Source organism: Hordeum vulgare, chromosome 6H (assembly GCF_904849725.1).
Source record: "Hordeum vulgare subsp. vulgare chromosome 6H, MorexV3_pseudomolecules_assembly, whole genome shotgun sequence".
NCBI lineage: Eukaryota > Viridiplantae > Streptophyta > Magnoliopsida > Poales > Poaceae > Hordeum > Hordeum vulgare.
Genome location: NC_058523.1, coordinates 26483697 through 26507764, shown reverse-complemented (window position 1 = coordinate 26507764; position 24068 = coordinate 26483697). Strand labels below are relative to the sequence as shown.

General features: G+C 45.5%; 2 protein-coding genes across 3 annotated transcripts; both read left to right on the top strand.

Annotated features, from left to right (window-relative positions):
• The first annotated feature begins 268 nt into the window (after positions 1 to 268).
• LOC123403657 lies at positions 269 to 3772 on the top strand. Of its 2 annotated transcripts, none has more exons than XM_045097575.1 (3): positions 269 to 1532; positions 2353 to 2406; positions 3360 to 3772. In XM_045097575.1, exons 1-2 carry the CDS (start codon positions 326 to 328, stop codon positions 2403 to 2405), a joined length of 1260 nt encoding a protein of 419 aa, XP_044953510.1. In that variant the 5' UTR covers positions 269 to 325; the 3' UTR covers position 2406; positions 3360 to 3772. The 2 variants fall into 2 exon arrangements, with proteins under 2 accessions (XP_044953510.1, XP_044953509.1); XM_045097574.1 differs by having other exon boundaries at positions 2353 to 2452.
• A 4822-nt stretch (positions 3773 to 8594) lies between these two features.
• LOC123404977 lies at positions 8595 to 17171 on the top strand. Its single transcript, XM_045098866.1, has 3 exons — positions 8595 to 9801; positions 16559 to 16658; positions 16825 to 17171. The coding sequence occupies exons 1-2, from the start codon at positions 8595 to 8597 to the stop codon at positions 16609 to 16611; spliced, it is 1260 nt and encodes a 419-aa protein (XP_044954801.1). The 3' UTR covers positions 16612 to 16658; positions 16825 to 17171.
• The last annotated feature ends 6897 nt before the right edge of the window (positions 17172 to 24068 follow it).

The window sequence follows — 24068 nt, the reverse complement described above, 5'->3', positions numbered from 1 at the left end:
TTTCGTAGATGAATTTACAGTGACCTTTAAAAAGTTTAAGGATCGAAAAAGTTTTACGGGGTTTATTAGACGTCGTTTTTCCGACAAAAAATGTAATATTTTTAATATATAGAAGCCCTGTGGTAAATTGTTTTTCTGTGGCTATACTCACCACTGGCTTCCACTCTTGGAAAAAAACAATCTGAGATTTGACTTCCTGCACGAGGACCACAAAGTCTTGGGCTTCAGTCGCATACCCGCAGTGTGAGTCTACTCCAATTCCTCTACATCACAATCTCAGATTTGACTTCCCGCACGAGGAGCACTCGGGATCGGGAGGGGAGGGATGACGAGCCATCGCCGCCCCCGCTCGACGGCGGCGCCGCCGCCGCTGGAGGACGAGGACCTACTCGCCGAGGTCCTCCTCCGCCTCCCGCCGCAGCCGTCTTCCATCCCGCGCGCCTCCCTCGTGTGCAATCCCTGGCGCAGTCTCCTATCCGATCCGGGGTTCCTCCGCCGATTCCGCCTGCACCACCGCCGCAGCGCCCCCCTTCTCGGTTTCTTCGATATCAGTCACGTCCAGGGAAGCTTCCACGATATCTACTTCATACCCACCATGGATCGCCCCGATCGTCTGCGGGATCGCCGCTTCTACTTGCCGGCTACCTACCCAGACTACAGCTACCGCAGGCTCGTTGGATGCCGCGATGGTCTGGTCCTCATTCTCCAGTTACCATGGAGGTGCCCCCGGAGAGCACCACCGGCATCGTGGCGCCCGGTCCTGGTGTGGGATCCTGTTAGCGGCGACAAGCACCCCATTGCCTTCCCCCAGGGCTTTGATGACTATAAGCTCTTGCGGTGGTGGATCAATGGGGCGGTGCTTCGCCGCGATGGGTTAGATCATTTTCAGGTAATCTTAATAGTGCCGGAGGAGGAGAAACAAAATAGGCGATTGCTTGCCTGGGTTTATTCGTCGGAGACCAGCGAATGGGGTGATCCCATGTCGACGCTGCTTCCATCCTGGGACTTTTTAAGCAATCCGGACAAGCCCGCCGTGCTGGCTGGGAATTCTCTCTACTGGATCCTTGTTGGTAGTTCATCAAGCATCATTGAGTTTGATTTGGATAGGGAGAGACTCGCCGTGATACCTGTTCCGCGCCAATTGCATATGATTCACAGCAGCCAATACTCGATTTTGCGGGCAGATGGGGATGGGCTTGGGTTCATCTTTCTGTTAAAGTGGGACTACAAAGCTGTGTTATACAACTGGAACACCGATTGTGATGGTGTTGGTTCATGGGTGATCTCAAGAATCATTGAGATAGACAAGCTACTTTCTCTGAATGCGGAGAGGAAGTACCAGCTACTTTGCATGAATCCAAATGATGAGTGCACAAGGATGCTAGGGTTTGCGGAGAAGAACAATGTGATAATCCTGGAGACTTTTATCGGCCTGTTTATGATTGAACTTGGCTCATTGCAATTGAAGGAACTTCCCCGAACCAATTGGCACAAATTCGACATCCATCCATTTGAAAGTGTCTATGCTGCAGGTAATGGCATGTGTAAACTTAATGTTTAGCTAGCATTCATATCACTTACTTTGTTATGCTTGATGATCCCTTTAATGTGTAAGTATGTTGTTTTATAGTGTTCCCTTTTATGATTGTCTGTTGACGTTATATGTGATGATTATGATCTTGAAAAACATGATAGCTACCCAATTCTGCATCTGTAGCAAGTTGTAACACTTTAAAAATGTATTTTGATATTGAGTTCCCTTAACTGAACCCCGTGGTCACCTTGATGTTGAGTTCCCTTAAGAAAACAACGATGACATGCAAAATACCGTTTACCCCCTCGAACTTCGGCTACTGCTCCAATTTTTAGGGGTACCACACCTTAATTGCATTGGAGTACCATTTGATATGACCCTTCAGATTAACAGACATGAGTGTTCCACATTAACTTGACGGTTCCTTAAAAAGATCCATTGTTTATATCAATAATTGGTTTGATCCTTAGAAGAATGTTGTTTATTTTTTAATTACTTTTGAAATAATCCTGCGACAAGAGAGGCAAGTTCATTTTGTGGCAGAGAAAATTAATAAATCAAGTTAATTTCTTCTTTTCAGATATGAATAGTACATCGTCACTTTAATTACTGGTTTTATTGTTATGGGTATATCCTTTTGTCCTATATGGCATGGAATGAAAATAAGAGTAATTTTAGATAACTTATCCCTCCCAATCAGCTAATGGTCTGAGTGTGCATATTCTTCAGAACTTTTTTGGTAGGCTAAACTAGCCTACTAATATGCCATATATTTTTCTCTAGAATGTCGTTGGTTCCCTGAATGTATATGCTTGTAGGTACGGGCATTGATGCTGGACATGCTGGACCTGAAGTGTTGCACAATGCATAAGGTGATTGTTCACACAGATCTGCTATCGGGAAATACAAATTGAGTAGGTAAAATTATCTTTAAGTGCTAGCAGGATGAGTATTCTCTTCATATGTCTCCTGGATATTTTTCTGTTATACTTTGTACTGGTTGCTAAATTTCTTTTTATATTTTTCTCGCTACGGGTCTACCAAGCACAGGTGTTTTCTCTCGAAAACCCGCCTACCCACCGAGAAAAAACGATATCAAATGTTTTTTCATTTTCTTGATTCGAGCTGGGCAAACGATCATATGGGGTACCTATGCTAGCGTTAACAGATAGCTGCCTTTATTTCAATGGGAATCGGGGCCACTCACAGACTTTAATTTTTAAGTCTCTACCGGATGGTTGCAAAAAAGGATATGGATGGCCGAAATACTTGACCCACCACCGGGTCATAGGGCGTGCGGCGAACCACCACTGCAACAGGCACTGGTTCGTGGCATAACATATTAAACACTATCTGTATTAACTCTGTTTGATCTTGAATTAAAAATTCATTTGAATATTTTGGAAGAAAAATAATCCAAATTTCTGAGATTTTTTGAAAAATTATTTCGGTCCTTACTAAGAAAACCTGGCCGGTAATGAGAAAAACACGTTGATCAAGTGAATACAATTTGCAAGCTGTCCATTCTAAGCTAGTGATTGAGAAGCAACAATACTGGAGCATTTTCAGACTTTGTTTATTATCATAGGCTTATAGCTTCTGTTGAGATCAGTTGTGGTCAAAGACCGAGAATATGTCAACATTTGGAGTTCAATGTGTGTCACTACAAATGAACTGATCTATCGGGTTTTGTCTGATACTGGGCCAATTCAATTTTGAGCTTATAGTCCAATTTCCACAGTAGTGAAGCTAATTTGTTACTGTTTGAGTCATGGCATTTTTCTGGATGACCAGTACAAATTTGATGACATCGATTGTGCCGCAGGTATACTGGAGAAGCCGAAATGGAAGATGGCTTCTTGGGTGTGTGCGTGGAAATTGCCTCTATGTGTTGCTTGCACTTGTGAACTGTGAAGTGGAATTTTTTCAAAAAGGGCCACTTTATTGGTTAAAAGGTTTAAGCTGTGAAGTGGAGTTTCAGGAATCAATTGCTTCATTTGTTGAATGTCTGTTATGTTGTACCTCTACCCGATTCTGGCTGATGGATGTTGAATATTGAACTGAACGCTGCAATCAACCGCCATGTGCCACCCTACAGCTCGATGATGTCCGTCGCCGGTTGTTGTACTGTTAGAAAATATTATCCTATGTTGCAACTTGTTGTGGTACTGTTAGACAATGTATGTTCCTATGATGCAGATTGTTGTTGTATTGTTAGAAAATATGTTTGTATGTTGAAAAATGTTGTTGTACTATTAGACAATGTATGTTCCTATGTTACAAACTGTCGTTGTACTGTTAGACAATATACGTTTCTATATGTCATTTGTTCATTGTCATCTTAGAAACGTCCTTTGTGTAATGGAGGATTCATTTTCTTAAACTACCAAGCCCGACGCGCTCCTGGCTGCTGTAACCTCTGTTCTGGCGAACTGCCAAAAGAGACGCCATGCCCCATCCTTCTTGTTAAGAAGTTCAGGTCTGGCGGTGGCCGTGGCCACGGCATGGCCAGCCGTGAGCTGAGCCGCACTGAGGAGAGTCAGCCCTCCACCATGCGAGCACACTGAGACAGGCGCTGGAATATCGAGAGTGAATTTCCATGAAACGTTGTGGCTGCGTCGCTAGCCTTGTGCTTGTCATATACACGTGCAGATGGTTACGTACATGCTAACCTGACCCTAGATAGGAGACGGAGAATGGCAATCACCCGCCACCTGCAACTTTCTTTCTTAGTGAAAGCCTCATGGCGCTTTTATTCAGGATTAAGCAAACTTGCATCGTTCAGTACATCATCACAAATGCCTCTGGGAGGTGATCCGTCTTAGCTCAAAATATTATCAGAGAAATAAGTAAAATAAGCTAAATTATGTGCCACTTTGTTTGCTTCCCGCATACAATGCTGAAAGGAAATAGAACTCAAACTACCGGCGATCAAGAAACACAATGCTAGAATTTTTGCATAAGGATTAAGGACTCCAGATCTTAATGGTTCCCCAACATGCCTGAATATTACAACGCCTCATTTTTGCTCCCATTCAGCATAATATGTGGACCGGACGAAGACCATATAGGATAAATGTTTTATGCCAAGCCACAAAATCCTCGTCCAAGTGTTGACTAAGAGGGATCCGAAGTACCCTCTCAACATCAACGGGCAGAAAAATACTCCTCATCGGCGCTTCATCTCACCACTTTCCGGTTGTTGGTCTCCCCGGACCCAATGGTCCTCCCAAATCTCTGTTTCTCAACCACTTACGAAAAAGCAAACATTTCGTTTCTTAGATACACCCCACACATAGCACTAACAAGTAACAACCTCACGACCAGGTCCACTTAAAACATGGATGAAAGGTTCCATACCCACAGGCCCGGTCCTGCGATTTTGGGGGTCCCGGGACGAAATAGAATATGGGCCTTTATATAAACATCAAAATAGTCGTTATATGCCTATATAAAATTAATGTTTCAATAGACATTTAAACACATATGAAAATTACCATATCAGGTAATTTATAAATATTGTCAAGGAAATAAATATAATACACTTAGATGTAAAGTCGCTAACTGTACTGTCATCTATGGAAAGAGAATCAGAGAGTTCTTTATCTAAATTCTAGAGGTAACAGTGGTTGCCGGCAATGTAGTCTCCTTTCGATTGGAGGGCGGAATGGGGGATTGAGTGTTTTCATCCAGAATGGACGGGTGATTGAATATTGGTCGTAGGATATCAGGCATTGGTCGCTCGAGGTTGCACATGAAATAAGGCTAAATTGAGGTCTTATGGCCAAATTACGCCTGTGATGGTGTAGGAAGAAATAATTTCTTGGTATGGTACAATTAGTAATGAAGACATTTCGACCACTTAAAATGTATAATCTGCCAGATAAGAACTACAATGGGCCTATACGAACATATTCAGGTCAAAGTTTAATTTATAAATGTACATCCCTAAGTAAAGTCATTGCAACAATCATCTGTCAATTTATAACATGATATGAACTTTTAGAAAAATACAAATTAATAGTGATACAAAATTGGGAAGAGGTGTAACCGGTAGTGTTGTCCTTTGTTGGCTATTCCTAATATTTTTTATTCAATCTTTTTTAGGGTTCTATATCGTATCTAATTCCTTCTTCCAAAAATAGGGTTCAGTAATTATATTGAACCGATGTTGCCCCGGCCTGTTGCGACCAACCACCATTTTTCCTTAGAACTCACCTACCACCCTACATCGATCCATGCCAAGGAAAGAAAAAGGCCCAAGGCCCAGTCACTAAGGAAAAATAACTTTTCAGCCCTTCTTTCTGAGACCAACGAACAACTTCCACATCGTTATTGGCCGCTCCAAGCTCCACGCTCTAGCAAGCGATTGCCGGTCCTATAGAGCTGGTCGCACTTGCCTGCACGCCTCTCCCCTTTTTTCGGGCGCCCGGGGCGGCCGCCCCTCCAGCCCCCCTCAGGGTCGGCCCTGTGGCACCCACGGCCTCTGCCCTCACAGGTTACATCAAAAAATGGCGTCGTCTTCCTCCCTTAACATCAGATACAAATTTGCCCAGGATGTCGTCCATGCTGCCACCTCCCGACAGGAGCTCCCTCCCTAGGCACCCTTCACTTGCCATCCTCCCGATGCTGCACACTCTTTCACCCGAGAGTCATCGCGGGTGATGGTTGGGCGATCCCAGAGTGCGATGGAGATGTAGGGGAGTAGTCCCTCCTCACCGTCATTCACGCCCCCTCCAAGACACCCTCGCCGGTCCCTCCATGTGCCACCAATGCAAGATTCGGAAGCGCTACAAAGCACAACCCTCCATTGACTGATGGAACCGTCATCGCCTCCTCCAAGTAAGCTACAAAGCATCTCCACTCCCTCTACCCCCACCCCCACCCCAAACTTACACTAGGACGAGTCACAAACATGATGTGCACTTTATTGAGATTTTGACTGGATTTCCGTAATTACTGAAATATCTACCTTTCTGCCAAAATATTTCAAAAAAAATCAAATATTTAACTAAATTCAGGTTAATATTTTGGGCTTTTAACTGAAATGCAAACCGGAATTACTGAAATTCGGTGATTTTGTTTGGTGCTGAAATATTTCAGAAACTAAAATTGAAAACCATGGTCACAACATCACATGTCACACCATGGTCCGCATCACCATATATTGATCCGATAGAGACATCTCTTCATCAAGCAAAAGAGTAGTTCCTTTATTGGTTTTGTTGTATTAATTCATTGATCAACCAATTTTGCTATTTCCATGTTGGTTTTGCATTTTATGGAATTTGATGGACAAGTTCCTATATATGTCAACCACACTGAGCAAGACTATTCCATGTCTTACATCAAAGCTAGTGGAAGGAGAGAGCGGACAATAAAGTGCTGGTGAAACCTGTTGTCACAATCAGCCTTAGGGCAATGAACCTAGGCTCATCGACAATAGGTAAATTTCTACTTTATGTTTCCGATTATCATTTTTAACAACATTTTCATTACTTACTATTTAATGAAATATGTTTGATGGGCTGAGAAGTGGACCTTTAACTGAAGCTATCCCTACTACCATTTCTCCGGCTTTCCACTCATCATCGAAAAGATTTTGTTCCTCACATAGTTGCATGCATAAGGGTGTAGATCTATTTCATAGAGGTCGCTTGTCCTATCTTGTACTGTTTATTCCTTGCGTGGATGCAAGTATCCTTGGAAAAAACCTGATAATGCTTGGTTGGAGTCTAACAGGATGTAATACTTGGATTTACTTAGAAGTTGGAACACTTGTGGGGTGTGTTATGAAAGTTGCTCAGAAGAAGTTCATTGCCAGTTTTCTCTGAATGCGACATCCTAGTCCAGTCCACGAGAATGCAACATCCCAGTCTAGTTGCTTGGAATGAAATATCACCATCCTTCTTTTGCAACTTGAGAAAGACAAAGTTTGGGTTAATAGTATATATAATTTATGAAATGAATAGAAGTCAATGCCAGTTGTCTCTGAATGCAACATCCCAGTCCAGTCCATGAGAATAAAAAAGGATAAGCTAAATCCATTGCCTCTTGATGGTAGTCACTGGGTTTGCCTTCTCCCAAATTCTTTGTATCATTTGTTGAAATTCATTGGACATGCGAATATAATTATGTTCTCTATTCATTTCATACCGTTCATACCTATGCAACTGGAGAAGCTGAATGCTTAAATGTTTCTTAAAACAATCTGATCAAAGACAACTGTTGACCTTTTGGGAGTACGTACACCTTTGCAAATAGAATTAGAAGGTCAAAATATTTTATAACTTAATTTAGATTATTTACTTATTGTTTTTCATCCGCGTCTGACAATCTGTAACATTCACAAGCTCACATGTACGTTATTAGCTAAAAGGATTTTTGATAAGTATACATCTTCCAGACCATTAATCATTTATTTGCATCCTCATTGTGGTCTTAATTTTTCCTGATCAACACTTTTTACCATTTCACATTTAAGTGTATAAGAAAATATCTTATGAATTGCAGAATTTTGCAATCACATCAGATTGAATTATATTTTTGTGCATTATCTATTGAAAGAAAAGTTGAATCTACAAGATAGCTTTGGTACTGCCATACGTTTACAAATAGCTTCAAGGGTCGCCATGGGCAATCTATTATTTTTTGCATAAGGGCTGAAGTTTTATTTCTCAAGGCAGTCATGCATAAAGGCCGAGCTAATCCACGTCAAAAAAAAGGCTAATTGCTATGTTTAGAACCACACCTCTCGAGAGAGACGTTAATGTATTTTTTTCATTTTAACCTTTTACCTTTTTGAATTTTTAGCGTATTTTTAAATTTTGAGACATTTTTTTGTTTTTGATAAATCAGTAGAAATGGTTGTCCGTAGTGGGCTTCCTGTGACAATATATCACAATACTCACCACGGGTGTTATCAAAAAAAAAAAAAAACTCACCACGGGTTTTGCTCTCTCTCGAAAAAAAAGAAACAATAAGAAGACTTTGGGTTCAGACCCCGACGCGCAGTCCTCACTTAGTACAATCTCAGATTTGACTTTGGAGCACTCGGGACATGGAGGGCGAGATGACGAGCCGCCGCCGCCGCCCCCGCTCGACGGCGGCGACGCCGCTGGAGGACGAGGACCTGCTCTCCGAGGTCCTCCTCCGCCTCCCGCCTCAGCCGTCCTCCCTCCCGCACGCCTCCCTCGTGTGCAATCCATGGCGCAGCCTCGTCTCGGATCCGGGCTTCGTCGACCGCTTCCGCCTCCACCACCGCCGTAACGCCCCCCTTCTCGGTTTCTTCGGTATTAGTTCAAGTCTTCGCCACATCGACTTCGTACCCACCATGGATTCTCCCAATCGTGTCCCCCAGTTCAGCTTCTCTTTGCCCGGCGAAGGCTACGGCGCGCTCCTTGGATGCCGCGATGGTCTCGTCCTCACTCTCCGCTTACCCTGGACGTGCCCCCGGGAAACACCAGAGGCATCGTGGCGTCCGGTCCTGGTGTGGGATCCTGTCAGCGGCAACCAGCACCGCATTTCCCTACCCCCGACCTCCGATGATGCTAAGATCTCGTGGTGGATCAGTGGGGCGGTGCTTCGCTGTGCCGGATTAGTCCACTTCCAGGTTGTCTTGCTGGTGGCAGACGAGGAAACACAAAATAGAAGATTGCTCGCCTGGATTTACTCGTCCGAGACCGGTGAATGGGGTGCTCCCACCTCGACACTGCTTCCATCGTGGAACGTCTTACGATATACAGCCGAGCGCGCTGTGCTGGCTGGGAATTCCCTTTACTGGATCCTTGCTGGTAGTCCATCAGGCATCGTTCAGTTTGATTTGGATAGGGAGACACTCGCCGTGATACCCGTTCCGCGCCAGTTGCATATGATCCCCGAGAGCCACTACTCTATTTTGCGGGCAGATGAGGGCGGGCTTGGTTTCATCATGCTGTTGAAGTGGGACTACAAAGCCGTGTTATACAACTGGAAGACAGATTCTGATGGTGTTTGTTCATGGGTGATCGTAAGAATCATTGAGCTGGACAAGCTACTTTCTCTGAATGCAGAGAAGAAGTATGCGCTACTTCTTGAGAATCAAAGTAAGGAGGGCACAGGGATACTAGGGTTTGCTGAGATCAACAATGTGATACTTCTGAAGACGTTTGTTGGCATGTTTATGCTTCAGCTTGACTCATTGCAATTAAAGAAACTTCCCAGTACCCACGAGCGCATCTTTGACGTGCATGACTTCTGGCATGCATTCGAATGTGTCTATCCTGCAGGTAATAGCATGCCTAAACCAATTTATGTATTGATAATTGGGTTGATGGATTTGCGTTTCCATTCTTTAGCATTAAGCTAAGACTCATATCACTTACTTTTTTTAATAATTGATGATCTCTTTAATATGCAGGGTTTTGTTATTTCGTATTGTTTTTTTTATGATTGATTGTTGTTTGACAGTCTATGTGATGATTATGTCTTGAAAAACATGGTAGCTAACCTATTATGCTTCTATATATAGTAAGTGGTAACAGTGTAACTATGCATTTTGATGTTGAGTTCCCTTAACTGAACCCCCTCGTGACCTTGGTGTTGTGTTCCCTTAATAAAACAGTGAAGCAAAATATACAATTCGTTCTATCATAACCGAACTAAGTCAAGACAATTACATTAAGAAAACTAGCACTTCATACCAAATGGATAGGTAGCTAAATTGGCACATTCTGAACCTTAAAAGCTAGTTATATTTCTTCCATTCCATATTGTTTGAGAGACTTCACTTCTTCACCAACTGTTTGATCGGACAGTGCTGCCAGTTCTGTGGTCGCTCATAATCGCTATGAGGAGTGCGGTGTCTCCTTGTCGTTTCTCATGAACTGCCATGTGCTACCTGCTGCTTCCTCTCCTCGTCTAGTCATCTCTCTTTCACCACTGACTCTGCATATATATGTGCCCCACGCCTTCTTCATGCAGCCACAGACCTGCATGCCTCCATTCTGCCAGTGCGCATACCATCTTTAATCACCAAGGGTTTAGTTAATTGCTAATGATCAGGTTTTGAATGTTGTCTATTTTCTACTACTTCAGAAATAGTCCTGTGGCAATAGGTGATTTCATTTGTTGCAGAGAAAATAAAAAAATCTAGTCGATTCATCTTTTCTGGCTAAATTTATTTTAGGATGGGTATTGTCATCGTCACTTACTGCATATTGGTCTGGTATATATCTTTTTGTCCAACATAGCATGGAGCGAGATTAAGAGTAATTTTAGATAATTTCTCCATTCTGATCAGCTAATAGTCCGACAGTGTGCATATTCTTCTTCTTTGATTCCCCAAAACAAAGAAAATGGAGAAGCTGCCTGAATTTATAACCTGCGAGGAATGGAATTTGAATCACACCTGCTCTCCAGAAATTCAAGGTTGCGCCGTCTCTCCAAATCTAAGACGCGTATTTAGCTTTCAAATTTTGACCAAGAAATTCAAAGTTGCACCGTCTCTCCAAATCCAGGACACATATTTAGCTTTTAAATTTTGACCTGGTTTATATTAGCAGCAAGTGAATGAGTGATTGATGCTGTTAGCAAAATAAGCTAGTATGTTAGTCACAAGCTGGATGGGCTGTTGCTTCTTTTCAGGAGTTCAGTTTCGTCACTTAAACAGCTCGTAGTTTTTCTTCAGACTTGTTCCTGTCTTTCTTTCGGCTGAGGACGCGGTATGTGCGCTCCCAGCCCGTAGCTTGCGGCGAGCGTTGCCCATGATCGTGGGATGGCACGATCCAGTAGTGGGGGAGCACCTCGATCCGTTTTTCCCGCTTTCTGAAAGTGAATAAGAGGAGAACCAGAAAAGCAGCAGGTTTAGCGCGCTGCACAAATAGACTATCGTCTTCTCCAACTCTTATCGCCATAGATAGTAGCTCTCTCTCCCTCTCGAGTGATCAGGGTTAGGATAGAGATTACAATTGGCATCAGAGCCAGGTTGGACCCGAGATATGGCCGGGGACGACAGCGGGAACAAGACGCCATCGACGCCGCGCGCGAGAATCTCCGACAGTTCAGACACGACCGTGGCAGAGAGATCATCGGCGCGGGCGATGCGTGACACCGGCGGCGCGTCATGGCCATTACTGACGAGGACCAACTACACAGATTGGGCGGTCCTCATGCAGGTAATGATGGAGGGACGGCACCTATGGGACGCCGTGAAAACTGGCACGGCAGAGCGGAGCGACGATCGGCTCGCGCTCGAGGCAATTCTGCGTGGGGTGCCTCCTGAGATGGCACCCTCTCTCGCCGGCAAGGCCACGGCGAAGGAGGCGTGGGATGCGGTGAAGACGATGCGCCTTGGAGTGGCGCGCGTACGCGAGGCAAAACTCGCGACGATCACCAAGCGGTACAGCGACATTCGGTTCACCGACGGCGAGACGGTGGACGACTTCGCCATGAGGATCACCAACATGATGGCCCAGATGGCGCAGCTCGGCGAGGAGGTGCCGGAGAAGCGCGTGGTGAGGAAGTTTCTCTCCGTCATTCCAAGAAGGTATTCACAAATCGCCCTCTCCATAGAGACTCTGGTAGATCTCGACACGCTCACGGTGGAGGAGCTCACCGGGCGCCTCAAGGCCGCCGAGGAGCGGTATGATCTCGAGCAGGCGGATACGGGGATTGATCGTCTTCTCATGACGATGGAAGAGTGGAACAAGTGCATGAAGCGCACTGAAACAGATGGTTCCGGCGGCTCCAGATCTGGTGGTGGCCGCGGAGGCGGCCGTCGCGGTCGCGGGCGCGGACGCGGCGGTGGGCCCGACAACAACAGCCGTGCTAAACCCATTGACATATGCCGGCACTGCAAGAAAGCAGGGCACTGGGCGCGGGAGTGTCGCACGCGTCTCCGCGAAGAGGCTAACCTCGTCGAGCAGGGCGGCCACGCCACTGACGGACAAGATGACGACCCGACGCTCCTGATGGCGGTAACCACCGCCGACCCGTCACAGAGCGCGGGGGAGCACATCATGCTCAACGAAGAGCGCGCGGAGGCGAACTTGGGCGCGGAGGAGGCACCGTGCGATGGACGGTGGTTCCTGGACACAGGCGCGTCGAACCATATGACGGGCGATCGCACGTCGTTCGCCGAATTGGACGTGGGCATCACTGGCAGCGTCAGGTTCGGCGATGGCTCCACCATGGTGATCTGCGGCCGCGGCGCGATCACCTTCACCGTGCGAAGCGGGGACCAACGCGTGCTCACAGATGTCTACTTCATCCCGCGCCTCAAGACCAGCATCATCAGTCTCGGACAGCTTGACGAGCAGGGATGCACCACCAAGATCCATGGCGGCGTTCTGACCCTGTGCGATCGACGCAACCTCGAGCTGGCCCAGGTGAGGAGAAATGGCAAGCGCCTCTATGTGGTGCGCCTGGACATCACGCACCCTGTCTGCCTCTCGGCTCGGAGCGGCGACGAGGCGTGGACCTGGCATGCCAGGCTAGGACACCAGCACTTTGACGCGCTTCGTCGCATGGGGCGTGGCGGGCTGGTGCGCGGGATGCCAGTGGTGGATCACATGGAGGAGCTCTGCGACGCCTGCCTGGTAGGGAAGCAGCGACGCTCTCCATTCCCAAACCAGGCACACTACCATGCAGAGAGGCCACTGGAACTCGTGCACGCCGACCTCTGCGGACCCATCACTCCGGCCACACCCGGTGGTAAGAAGTATTTTATGCTCATTGTTGATGACCATAGTCGCTATATGTGGGCTGTGATGCTGCCAGCCAAGGATGCTGCTGCGGACGGCATCAAACACTTCGTCACCATGGCCGAAGCAGATCGGGGGGTGCGTCTCCGGACGTTCCGCACTGACCGCGGCGGCGAGTTCACCTCTGGGGCGCTCGGTGACTACTTCGCTGAGCAAGGCATGCAGAGGCACTTAACAGCACCATATTCACCTCAGCAAAACGGCGTCGTGGAGAGACGAAACCAGACGGTCGTCGGCATGGCACGGAGCATGCTCAAGGCCAAGAAGCTGCCCAACTGGCTCTGGGGTGAGGCTGTGGCTACTGTTGTGTTCATACTGAACCGGTCGTACACACGCAGCGTCGATGGCATGACGCCATATGAGGCCTGGCATGGCAAGAAACCGGCGGTGCACTACTTGCGGGTGTTCGGCAGCATCGCCTATGTCAAGAGAACATGCCCGGGGCTCAAGAAATTGGATGATCGCAGCACCAAGATGATCTTCATCGGCTATGAAGAGGGGTCGAAGGCCTACAGGGTTTATGATCCACTGACACGGCGGGTGTATGCCACCCAAGATGTGGTGTTCGAGGAAGACGCAAGCTGGGACTGGTACGAGGGCCAGGAAGCGCATCCTTCGTTCTGCGTCCAGCTCCCACTCGCCACTGGCGCAAGACTCAGCAGGGCGGACGCCAGGAACACCGCGGGCACCTGTGTCACCAGCCACCCTTGCGAGCTCTGGAGCACAGGCAATGCCAGTCTCTCCGTTAGATAAGACAGGTACACCCAGCAGCACCAAGTTCAAGGGAGCTGAACCGGGGGGAGTGGAGTTTGCGTCACCACCAGCACCCATTCCGGACATCTTTGATGCAGACGATGATCTGTCAGTAGAGGGCCATCGATTCAGAAGGATGTCAGATATTCTTCGAGGCCCAGCAAGGCAGTCGTCTGAACACCTGATGCTGACAGAAGAGGAGCCGGCTAGCTTTCTCGAAGCTGAACCCCATGAGAGCTGGCGTAGAGCAATGCTGGAGGAACTCGCAAGCATCGAGGAGAACGAAACCTGGACATTAAGTGATCTTCCTCCGGGTCACCAGGCAATCGGGCTTAAGTGGGTGTTCAAGATTAAAAAGGATGTAGAGGGAGTTGTTGTCAAGCACAAAGCAAGGCTGGTAGCGAGGGGCTTTGTGCAGAAGGAGGGGGTAGATTTTGATGATGCTTTCGCACCCGTGGCGGTTGGACTCTGTTCGTGTCATGATCGGCACGGCGGCACAGCACGGCTGGAGTTTGCATCACCTCGACGTTAAGTCAGCGTTCTTGAACGGTGATCTCAAGGAGGAGGTTTACGTTGCTCAACCACCTGGCTTTGCTCGGAGGGGCGAAGAACAAAAGGTCTACCGCCTGCACAAGGCGCTCTATGGCCTGCGGCAAGCGCCGCGGGCGTGGAACGCGCAGCTTGACGCCACTCTGAAGGATTTAGGGTTTTCCTGCTGCCCAGCGGATCATGCTCTGTATGCTCGTGGCAGAGATAAGACGCGGCTCATGGTCGGCATCTACGTTGATGATCTAGTCGTTACCGGAGCAGACAACGACTGCGTCAGCAGTTTCAAGGCGGAGATGATGGCAAAGTTCCGCATGAGTAATCTTGGACTGCTTAGTTTTTACCTGGGCATCGAGGTGAAGCAAGGAGCAGGATTTATCACTCTCTCCCAGGCAGCGTATGCAGGAAAGCTGCTGGAGCGCGCGGGCATGGCAGACTGCAACCCGACGCATGTCCCCATGGAGCCACGGCTTCGTCTGAGCAAGACGGGGCAAGAGCCACTGGTTGACGCCACGGACTATAGGAGTGTCATCGGAGGACTACGGTATCTTACCCATACTCGACCAGACATTGTGTTTGCGGTGGGATACGTCAGTCGATTCATGGAGGCGCCAAACACGGCGCACCTTGCTGCTGTCAAGCACTTGCTCCGCTACATCGCAGGAACACGGCGTTTCGGTTGCAGATACATCAAGGGCGGAGACAGTCAGCTTATCGGGTACAGCGACTCCGACATGGCCGGGGATGTGGACGATCGAAAGAGCACTTCTGGGAACCTCTTCTTCCTCGGGGGGCGCACCAATCTCCTGGCAGTCTCAGAAGCAAAAGATCGTCGCCTTATCTTCGTACGAGGCTGAATATGTAGCAGCAACAACAGCAGCTTGTCAGGCAGTCTGGTTGAGCAGACTCATGGGCGACCTGCTAATGAAGGAACACGAAGCAGTCACCATCTATGTCGACAACAAATCAGCTATACAGCTGTGCAAAAACCCAGTCTTTCATGATCGGAGCAAGCACATAGATGTGCGGTTTCATTTCATCAGAAGATGCATTGAGGAAGGGAAGATCAGGGTTGAGCATATTCCCACTCGTGATCAGCTCGCAGACATGTTCACGAAGTCACTCGGGCGCACTCGTTTCCAGGAGCTGCGCGCACGCATAGGTATGATGGAGGTCTAATCATTCTCATCCTACTAGCTTAGGGGGAGATTGTTAGCAAAATAAGCTAGTATGTTAGTCACAGGCTGGATGGGCTGTTGCTTCTTTTCAGGAGTTCAGTTTCGTCAGTTAAACAGCCCGTAGTTTTTCTTCAGACTTGTTCCTGTCTTTCTTTCGGCTGAGGACGCGGTATGTGCGCTCCCAGCCCGTAGCTTGCGGCGAGCGTTGCCCATGATCGTGGGATGGCACGATCCAGTAGTGGGGGAGCGCCTCGATCCGTTTTTCCCGCTTTCTGAAAGTGAATAAGAGGAGAACCAGAAAAGCAGCAGGTTTAGCGCGCTGCACAAATAGACTATCGTCTTCTCCAACTCTTATCGCCATAGACAGTAGCTCTCTCTCCCTCTCGAGTGATCAGGGTTAGGATAGAGATTACAGATGCTTCTCTGACTGGGTATGGATGTGCCATGAAGGCGGGAGTTGCTGCGAGAGAGCCAGTGTGCATGTAAGCGCACGCGAGAGAGGGCTGGGTAGAGTTTTCAGCATTAATTGATGCGTATTTATTTCCCAGCAAAGAGTGTCGGCTCGTTTGTCCCCTACTAAAATTGGAAAGCAGACCTCTACCCCATCGCTCTTGCTTGGTCTTGCCGAATTTGCCAGATGGCCCTATAAACTCGATCGGAGCGAGCAGTAGATGTGTTTTTTGTTTACCTATTCCTAATGTTGTATCAAACCTAAGCTTACATCCCAAGAAAAATACCTGAGTTGTTTTCCCCCAAAACTTTTGTTTTCTCGTTCTTTCCCTGACTTCATATTCTTTTACGTACAGGCTTTGGTGGTGGACGTGAACATGGTGGAGCAGAATTATTGCAGAATGCATAATATGATTGTCCAGACAGATATGCTATCATGATATACAAATAGAGCTGGTAAGGTTGCCTCCAAGTGCTAGCAGAATGAAATATTTTCTGTTTTGCTTTGTACTGTTATATAAATTGTTAAGCATTACAATTTGTACTGCGGAGAATATAAGGTGGCATTTTTCTGGATGAGCAATACAAATTTGTTTGACTGATGAGATCGATTCCTACGCAGGTACATTGGAGATACAGAGATGGCTTCTTGGGTGTGCCTGTGGAAATTGCCCCTCGGTATTGCATGCACCGGTGATCTGTGAAGTGGCCTTTCAGGAGTCAATCGCTTCCTTTTCTGAATAGTGCCTATTATGTTGTACTTTTACCCGATTGTAACTGATGGATGTTGAATGTTCAACTGCATGGTCATTATCCATTGCTCCGTGCCACCCTATAGCTCCACAGTGTCCGTCTCTGGCTGTTGTACTGTTAGAAATTATGTTTCTATGCAAATTGTTGTTGTACTGCAGATTGTTGCTGTACTGTTAGAAACATGTTTCTATGTTGCAAATTGTTGTTGTACTGTTAGACAATGTATGTTTCTATGTTACAAATTGTTGTTGTGCTGTTAGACAATAGTATATGTTTTGTGTGTCACTTGTTCATTGGCATCTCAGTAATATGCGTCCTCTGTGGATAGGAAGATTCATGTGCTTCAGCTGCTCAGTCCTCAAAGTAGAGAACTTGATCAAGAACACATTCTTCCTAGCGCGCTCCTGTCTGCTGGAAGCCTACATTCAGAATCTCTATGCTGGCGAACTGTGTAAAGAGACGCCACGCCACATCCTTCTGGCTAAGAAGTGCAGGCCTCTGAGCCGTGAGCCGCATTGCCGTCACCCAATGAGAGCCAACCCACCACCGTGCGAGCATGCTGGGACATCATCACCAATATTGAGGTTGTGTGGTGGCTGCGTCGAGCTCTAAAATTTTCATCAAACGCCGCGGCTGCGTTTCTAACCTTGTACGCGTGCTGGCTAAGTGCATGCTAACCTAACCTGGATATATAGGAGACGGAGAAGTGCAATCACTCGCCAACCTGCAACTTACATTTTTGGTGAGAGCCTTGTGGGCCACCTGCAACTTTCTTTTCAGTGAAAGCCTTGTAGGGATTTTACTGAGCATTAAGCAAACTTGCTGCATTGTTCAGTACATAAAAAAATACAGCTGGGAGGTGATCCATGCTAGCTCAAAGCTGCAAAGCATTACCGGAATCAAAAGTAAAATGAGCCAATTTATGCAGATAATGCAAAAGGGACATAGAACTCAATCTGCCAGCGATCAAGAAACACCCCTGCTAGAATTATTGTACATATAGGACTCTTGGTTTCAATGGTTCCCTAACTTGCCTGATTAATACAACGCCTCATTTTTGCACCATACTGATGCTCCCATTCAGCATAATATGAGGATCGAACGGAGAATATATAAGACATTGTTTTATGCCAAGCCACAAAATCCTCGACGAAGCGTTCACTAAGAGGGGTGTGAAGTACCCTCTCGACATCAACTGGAAGAAAAATGCTCCTCAGCGGAGCTTCATCCCACTTCCTATTGTTGGGCTCCCCGGACCCAATGGTCCTCTGAAATATTTGTAGCATAAAATACACAAGTTCTAAAACTATTCGAGGGGTGCCAAGTTAGTCCTAATATTACGAAAATGCACTTGTATGTCCTAAAAGTTAAACTTTTAAGCAGTTTTATGACCTATTGTGCATTTTACTCATGGGTGCCTGACCTAACCCTTCAAAAAAATGAGGCAAAATATTTTCCTTTCTCATTGATTAAGAAGAAGAAAGTTGACCAATTAATTAACGGAAACACCGACAAAAAAACTGATACAACACACCCACACAAAAGGGCACTCTAGCCAACCTGGCACATGCAAGACCACATACACTATCGAAGTGAGGGCACTATCGAGGTTGCCTGCAATGTCATCATCATCACCTCTCCCTGACCAGGCGACTCCGACTTCATCGCAGGGACCTACTGTGCATTTTACTAATGGATGCCACTCAAACTATTAAGATCTAGATGTGCAGTTTAATAGTATTAGGACTAACCTACACCCCTTGAATAGTTTTAGGACCTATTGTGCATTTTACTCATGGGCGCCTGACCTAACCCTTCAAATGTGACCTTTCCTGAATGTATTAATATAACTAGCTATGATTAGTCTGCCATCTGAACGAGAACTCTTTCTTTGGACCTGTCTTCAACACATTTTCATACGGATAGAATATTGCTCTTAGTAGTCGGCTGGATTAATGCTAAGTACCGAAGCTTGTATTGGCAACATGGTCAATTAAACGCATGCCCCACCAAGCAACCCAAGGCATCTTTCTTTTCTCTTTCACATCACCCTCAAAATCCAGACATGGCATCTGTTATTTCTTTACATACCTTCTTCGAAATTTGGAACATCGACATTACAACAAAAGGGATAGAAAAAATGATTGCATTTAATAGGAAAATTTTCTACTTCCCATAACTAGACAAAAACTTCTCTTTCCATCTTTTTAGGGGGTAGTATGTGATTTGTTCAACAAGATGTATAAATTTTTCACTTCTGTCAACACCTACGATAGCTCGGAGCCCGATGTGTTTCAAGGGTATTATTGCTCCAATCATAATCTCTACTATTAAATGGGAGTTCACATTTTTATGTCATCAAATATCGTTTTGTCCCCCCACCCCTGACATGCATTCGGAATAGTATACACCAAATCAACGTGTTTTCCCATCACATAACTCTTCACTCATAATAACTAGTGTTCGGCTGCAATTATTGTAGAGTCTTTGACTTTCAGGCACTATCCTTAAATATTTTCTCATCATGTCTTTGTGTGTCACCCACGAGCATGTAATAGGGACATTAGCCTATAGAATTTCTGGATGCTACCAGGTAGTTATGGGCTGCCGATTGTATGTTCCTAGATCCCACATTCAAGTTACCTCATATGAGATTTGACTGCAATGTAAAATTTATTAGATTATACCATGTGAAGGTTTTATATTTTCAGTTTCCTCAAAATAAAAATGAATCTGGTATACGGGTTTTCATCTTGGCTTCCTGGACCACAAGTCTACCCGAATACCACTGTTGAACTTCGTTCAAGCTTTACCTCGATTTCATTCTGTAAATAAAAGGTCTACCCACTTTGAGATCTTTTAGCAAAATTGGAGTCTCCCTTGAAAAGACAGAAATGCCAATGAGCACATCTCTTCTAATTGAAAAATACGAGAAGAGTGTTTAAAATCAGAAGAGTAAACATTTCCCGCATTTTGTTTCCGGTTGCATATTGGAACTGAGTCATTAGCCGTATTGATGGACTGGAAGGTAGAAACGAACTTTAAAGTGATCAACAAATTTTTTGTTATCCTCTAGTACAAGTAGATATACTAGAATATGCATTATCAGATGGGTTGGCTCCTGAGCTGAAAACTTGAATTTTTTTTCATGTGGTGGCCACTACAGCGTATAGGAGAATCCTCAATTCCTGATTCCATTTCTTGACCAACGCAATCAATGATAATGAAGCCAAAATTGTTATATCATCTGGAGAGTGTTGGATAGCAGAGTAGCTGTCTCGGCCAATACCCTCAGGTTATTTGATATTTCTTGCTTGGGGAACATGCTGAGGATCTTGGCTACCAACCCCCTTCTCTACATAGGAGATTGATAATGGGGTCAAATAGATTCCCCTAGAAGTTCCCTTGATCCTGCCAGCTTCGACGGGTTATCCGTGAACAGTTGTGGGCAGACCATTAAAGAGGATTTTTGCAGAGAAGATTACAACTTTTGTGATGATTTTACATAATCTACCATCCTCCATATACAAAAAGATACTAAAGTTGGAACTTCAAGAATTCGCTAACCCCTATCACCCCCCAAATAGATATGGAACCTGCCATTGTTGAATCCTTAGTCCAAGTGTAAATAGTCAAATATATCTTGTTCGATAGGTGGCTAGAGCCTAGATACAAGTACCCTTCTTACATCCCAACAAATTAGTTGGGCCATCCTAAAAGAGCTGCCTCTAATATAGAGTGTCTGATCCAAACACTAGTGGAAAACGGGCCTTTGGCCGGGACCCTTTAGTAGGGTCCCGGCCTGCCTCTGGGCCGGGACTGAAGGCCCGGCCATGTCGCCCCAATTCTCAATGCCTCCCTCGAGGCTTTAGTCCCGGCCCGTAAGGAGCCTTTAGTCCCGGTTCGTGTCCCAAACCGGGACTAAAGGGCTACGCGGCGGGCAGTGGTGGTGGCAACCGTTCGTATCCCCCTTTAGTCCCGGTTGGTGGCTCAACCCGGGACTAAAGGCCTAACACGTGGCCTGCCGTAGCGGTGGCAACCGTTGGTATACCTCTTTAGTCCCGGTTGGTGGCTCAACCCGGGACTAAAGGCCCAAACGGTTTGCATCCCGTGTCGTTTTGGGCGATGAAATGCATGAACAGAAGCAGAGTCGCCATTTCTCTGTTCTTCTTCCTCTCTCGCTTCCCCTCTCTCTGTTCTTCTCCTCTCTTCTTCCCTTCTCTTCTTCCACCATGCCAACTCGCTTTGAAGAGGTGCTCGCACATGGCACGACCATGCTCGATGTCGTGTACACGAACGAGAGCAGGGAGATGCCGTTTTTTCTTGAACAGTTGAAGGAACGATGGCTTGACGCCGCAATGGATCATGAGAAGTTCTTGGGGCTTGATCTGGAGTACACGGCCGATCAACGCGGTGTTGCCGTCATCCAACTATGCTTCGCACACCATGTCTTGATCTTCCAATGGGCGAGGTAAGTTTTGAGGCTTTCTTTGATCCAAGATAATGACATTGTAAGTTTATTTGTTTCAATCATAGTTGGTTCCCTTCAAATAGTTGTAGTGAAACAATTTTAATTAGTTGAAGGGGAACACAATCTAATTGGAATAGTGTTCCATAATCTGGAAAATCGTATTAGAATCAACTAGTGTTTAATATGTTCCATTGGAATCATAGTTGGTTCCCTTCAAATAGTTGTAGTGAAACAATTTTGATTAGTTGAAGGGGAACACAATCTGATTGGAATAGTGTTCCATAATCTAAAAAATCATATTAGAATCAACTAGTGTTTAATATGTTCCATTGGAATCATAGTTGGTTCGCTTCAAATAGTTGTAGTGAAACAATTTTGATTAGTTGAAGGGAACACAATCTGATTGGAATAGTGTTCCACAATCTGAAAAATCTGATTGGTTCAATATGTTCCATTGAAATCATAGTTGTAGTGATACAATTTTATGCGGTGTTCTTTGATCCAAGGTTATGAAAATTGCATATAGCTAGTGATCTCTCTAGGTTCCGTTGGATAGCAATATGATATGTCATAGTCATGAAAATTGCATATAGCTAGTGATCTCTCTAGGTTCCATTGGATAGCAATAGTGATCTCTCTAGGTTCCATTGCATATGTTCTATTTGAATCCTAAAGATAATTTTCTCTTTAGTTGTAGTGAAACATGTTTCCTTATTGCAGCAGCATGTAACATTTGTTCCATTTTAATTTGTTTCTGTTGCAGTAGTGACAAGCATTGTCCAGAACTCATGGACTTCCTTTGCAGCGGCATCACTTTTGCTAGCGTTGACATAAGGAACGACAAGGTGAAGATGAGGTACAGCTTCGGTATTAAGATACCAACTGGTTGCCTCATTGATCTCCAAACGGTATTCACGCTTCGACATGTCAGGACTTCGATGGCTCATATGGCAGTTGCCTTGATCGACGAGGAATATGGTGATATAAAGACCAATTTCCCAAAGTCTCAGCACAAACTTTGGGAGAAGGCCCCACTTGATCGTATCAACATTGAGTATGCAGCAAAAGATGCATACGTTTCATACGAGTTGTACCACAAGATTCGAGTCGTCAACTATGGCCAGCGTCACCTCGAGGAAGGTGGACATTCTGATTCAGACGATTCAGACGAGTAGTGTTCTCAACGTCGAACACTTGTATATATATCTATGGTAGCTATTATTATGTACTGTTTGGACTAGTATCATGTACTGCTTGGACCAATTTATATATGTCTAGTTTCTGTTTGTGCCATTATAGTTTCCAAATTTGAATGGTTCAGCCCTTTCTAACTTCATTTGCTACTTTTGAATTGTTTAGCCCTTTCTAACTTCATGGTATCATGCATTTTGACCACATATATATACAAAAAGTCTTCAGTTCAAATAAGTTCAAAAAATGAAATCCCTTTTGTAACAGATCTGTTTTTGATTAAAACAGTCATTTAAAAATGAAAGACCATTAGTCCCACGTGGCGTGCAGCGGAACCACGTGGCGTGCAACGGAACCACGTGGCGTGCTGCGGAACCACTTTTGTTGTGGGGGTCGCTTTTCCTTCTTCTCCTTGTGCTAGATATTTGTTATGCATTAGGGAAAGAAGGAATAGCGACCATCATCGACGGTCAAAAAATCAGGTGAGGGACTGTCCACCATACATGAGAGAAGAAGAATGCCGACTGTTGTTGTGGGGGTTGCTTCTCGTTCTTCTCTTTGTGCTAGATATTTGTTATGCACTAGGGGAAGAAGGAGTAGCGACCATCATCGACGGTCAAAAAATCAGGTGAGGGAGTGTCCACCATACATGACAGAAGAAGAATGTGGACTGTTGCTGTGGGGGGTCGTTTCTCCTTCTTCTCTTTGTGCTAGATATTGGTTATGCACTAGGGGAAGTAGGAGTAGCGACCATCATCGACGGTTGAAAAATCAGGTGAGCTAGTGTCAACCATATATGAGAAAAGAAGAATGTCGTCTCTTATTGTGGGGGTCGCTTCTACTTCCAAAGAGATTGTCCATTTTGTACACGAAGTGCATCCAGTTTTTAACGTAACCCTCTCAACTTTCTCGCACATGCTATGTGGGTGAAATGATGATAGCATGCCAACTTTCAACATTTTCAGAGTTCATTGTAGTGCTTTTCAATTTCAGGGTCAACTAGCTCAAAAAAAATAAGTAAATGCACGAAGAATACCAAATGAAGTTAGAAATTGTTGAAATTTTGTGATGTGCCTTTGAATGGTGCATTTTGAACACACAAAAAGTATGGAGTTCAAATAAGTTCAAAAAATGAAATCCCTTTGTAAGAGATGAGTTCTCGTTCGAAACCCTCATACTTCGAGAGAGATTGTCCGTTTTGTACACAAAGTGCATCCAGTTTTTGTCGTAGCCCTCTCAACTTTCTCGCACATGCTATGTGGATGTAATGATGATAGCATGCCAACTTTCAACATTTTCAGAGTTCATTTGTAGTGCTTTTCAATTTCAGGGTCAACTAGCTCAAAAAAATAAGTAAATGCACGAAGAATACCAAATGAAGTCAGAAATTGTTGAAATTTTGTGATGTTCCTTTGAATTGTGCATTTTGAACACACAAAAATTATGGAGTT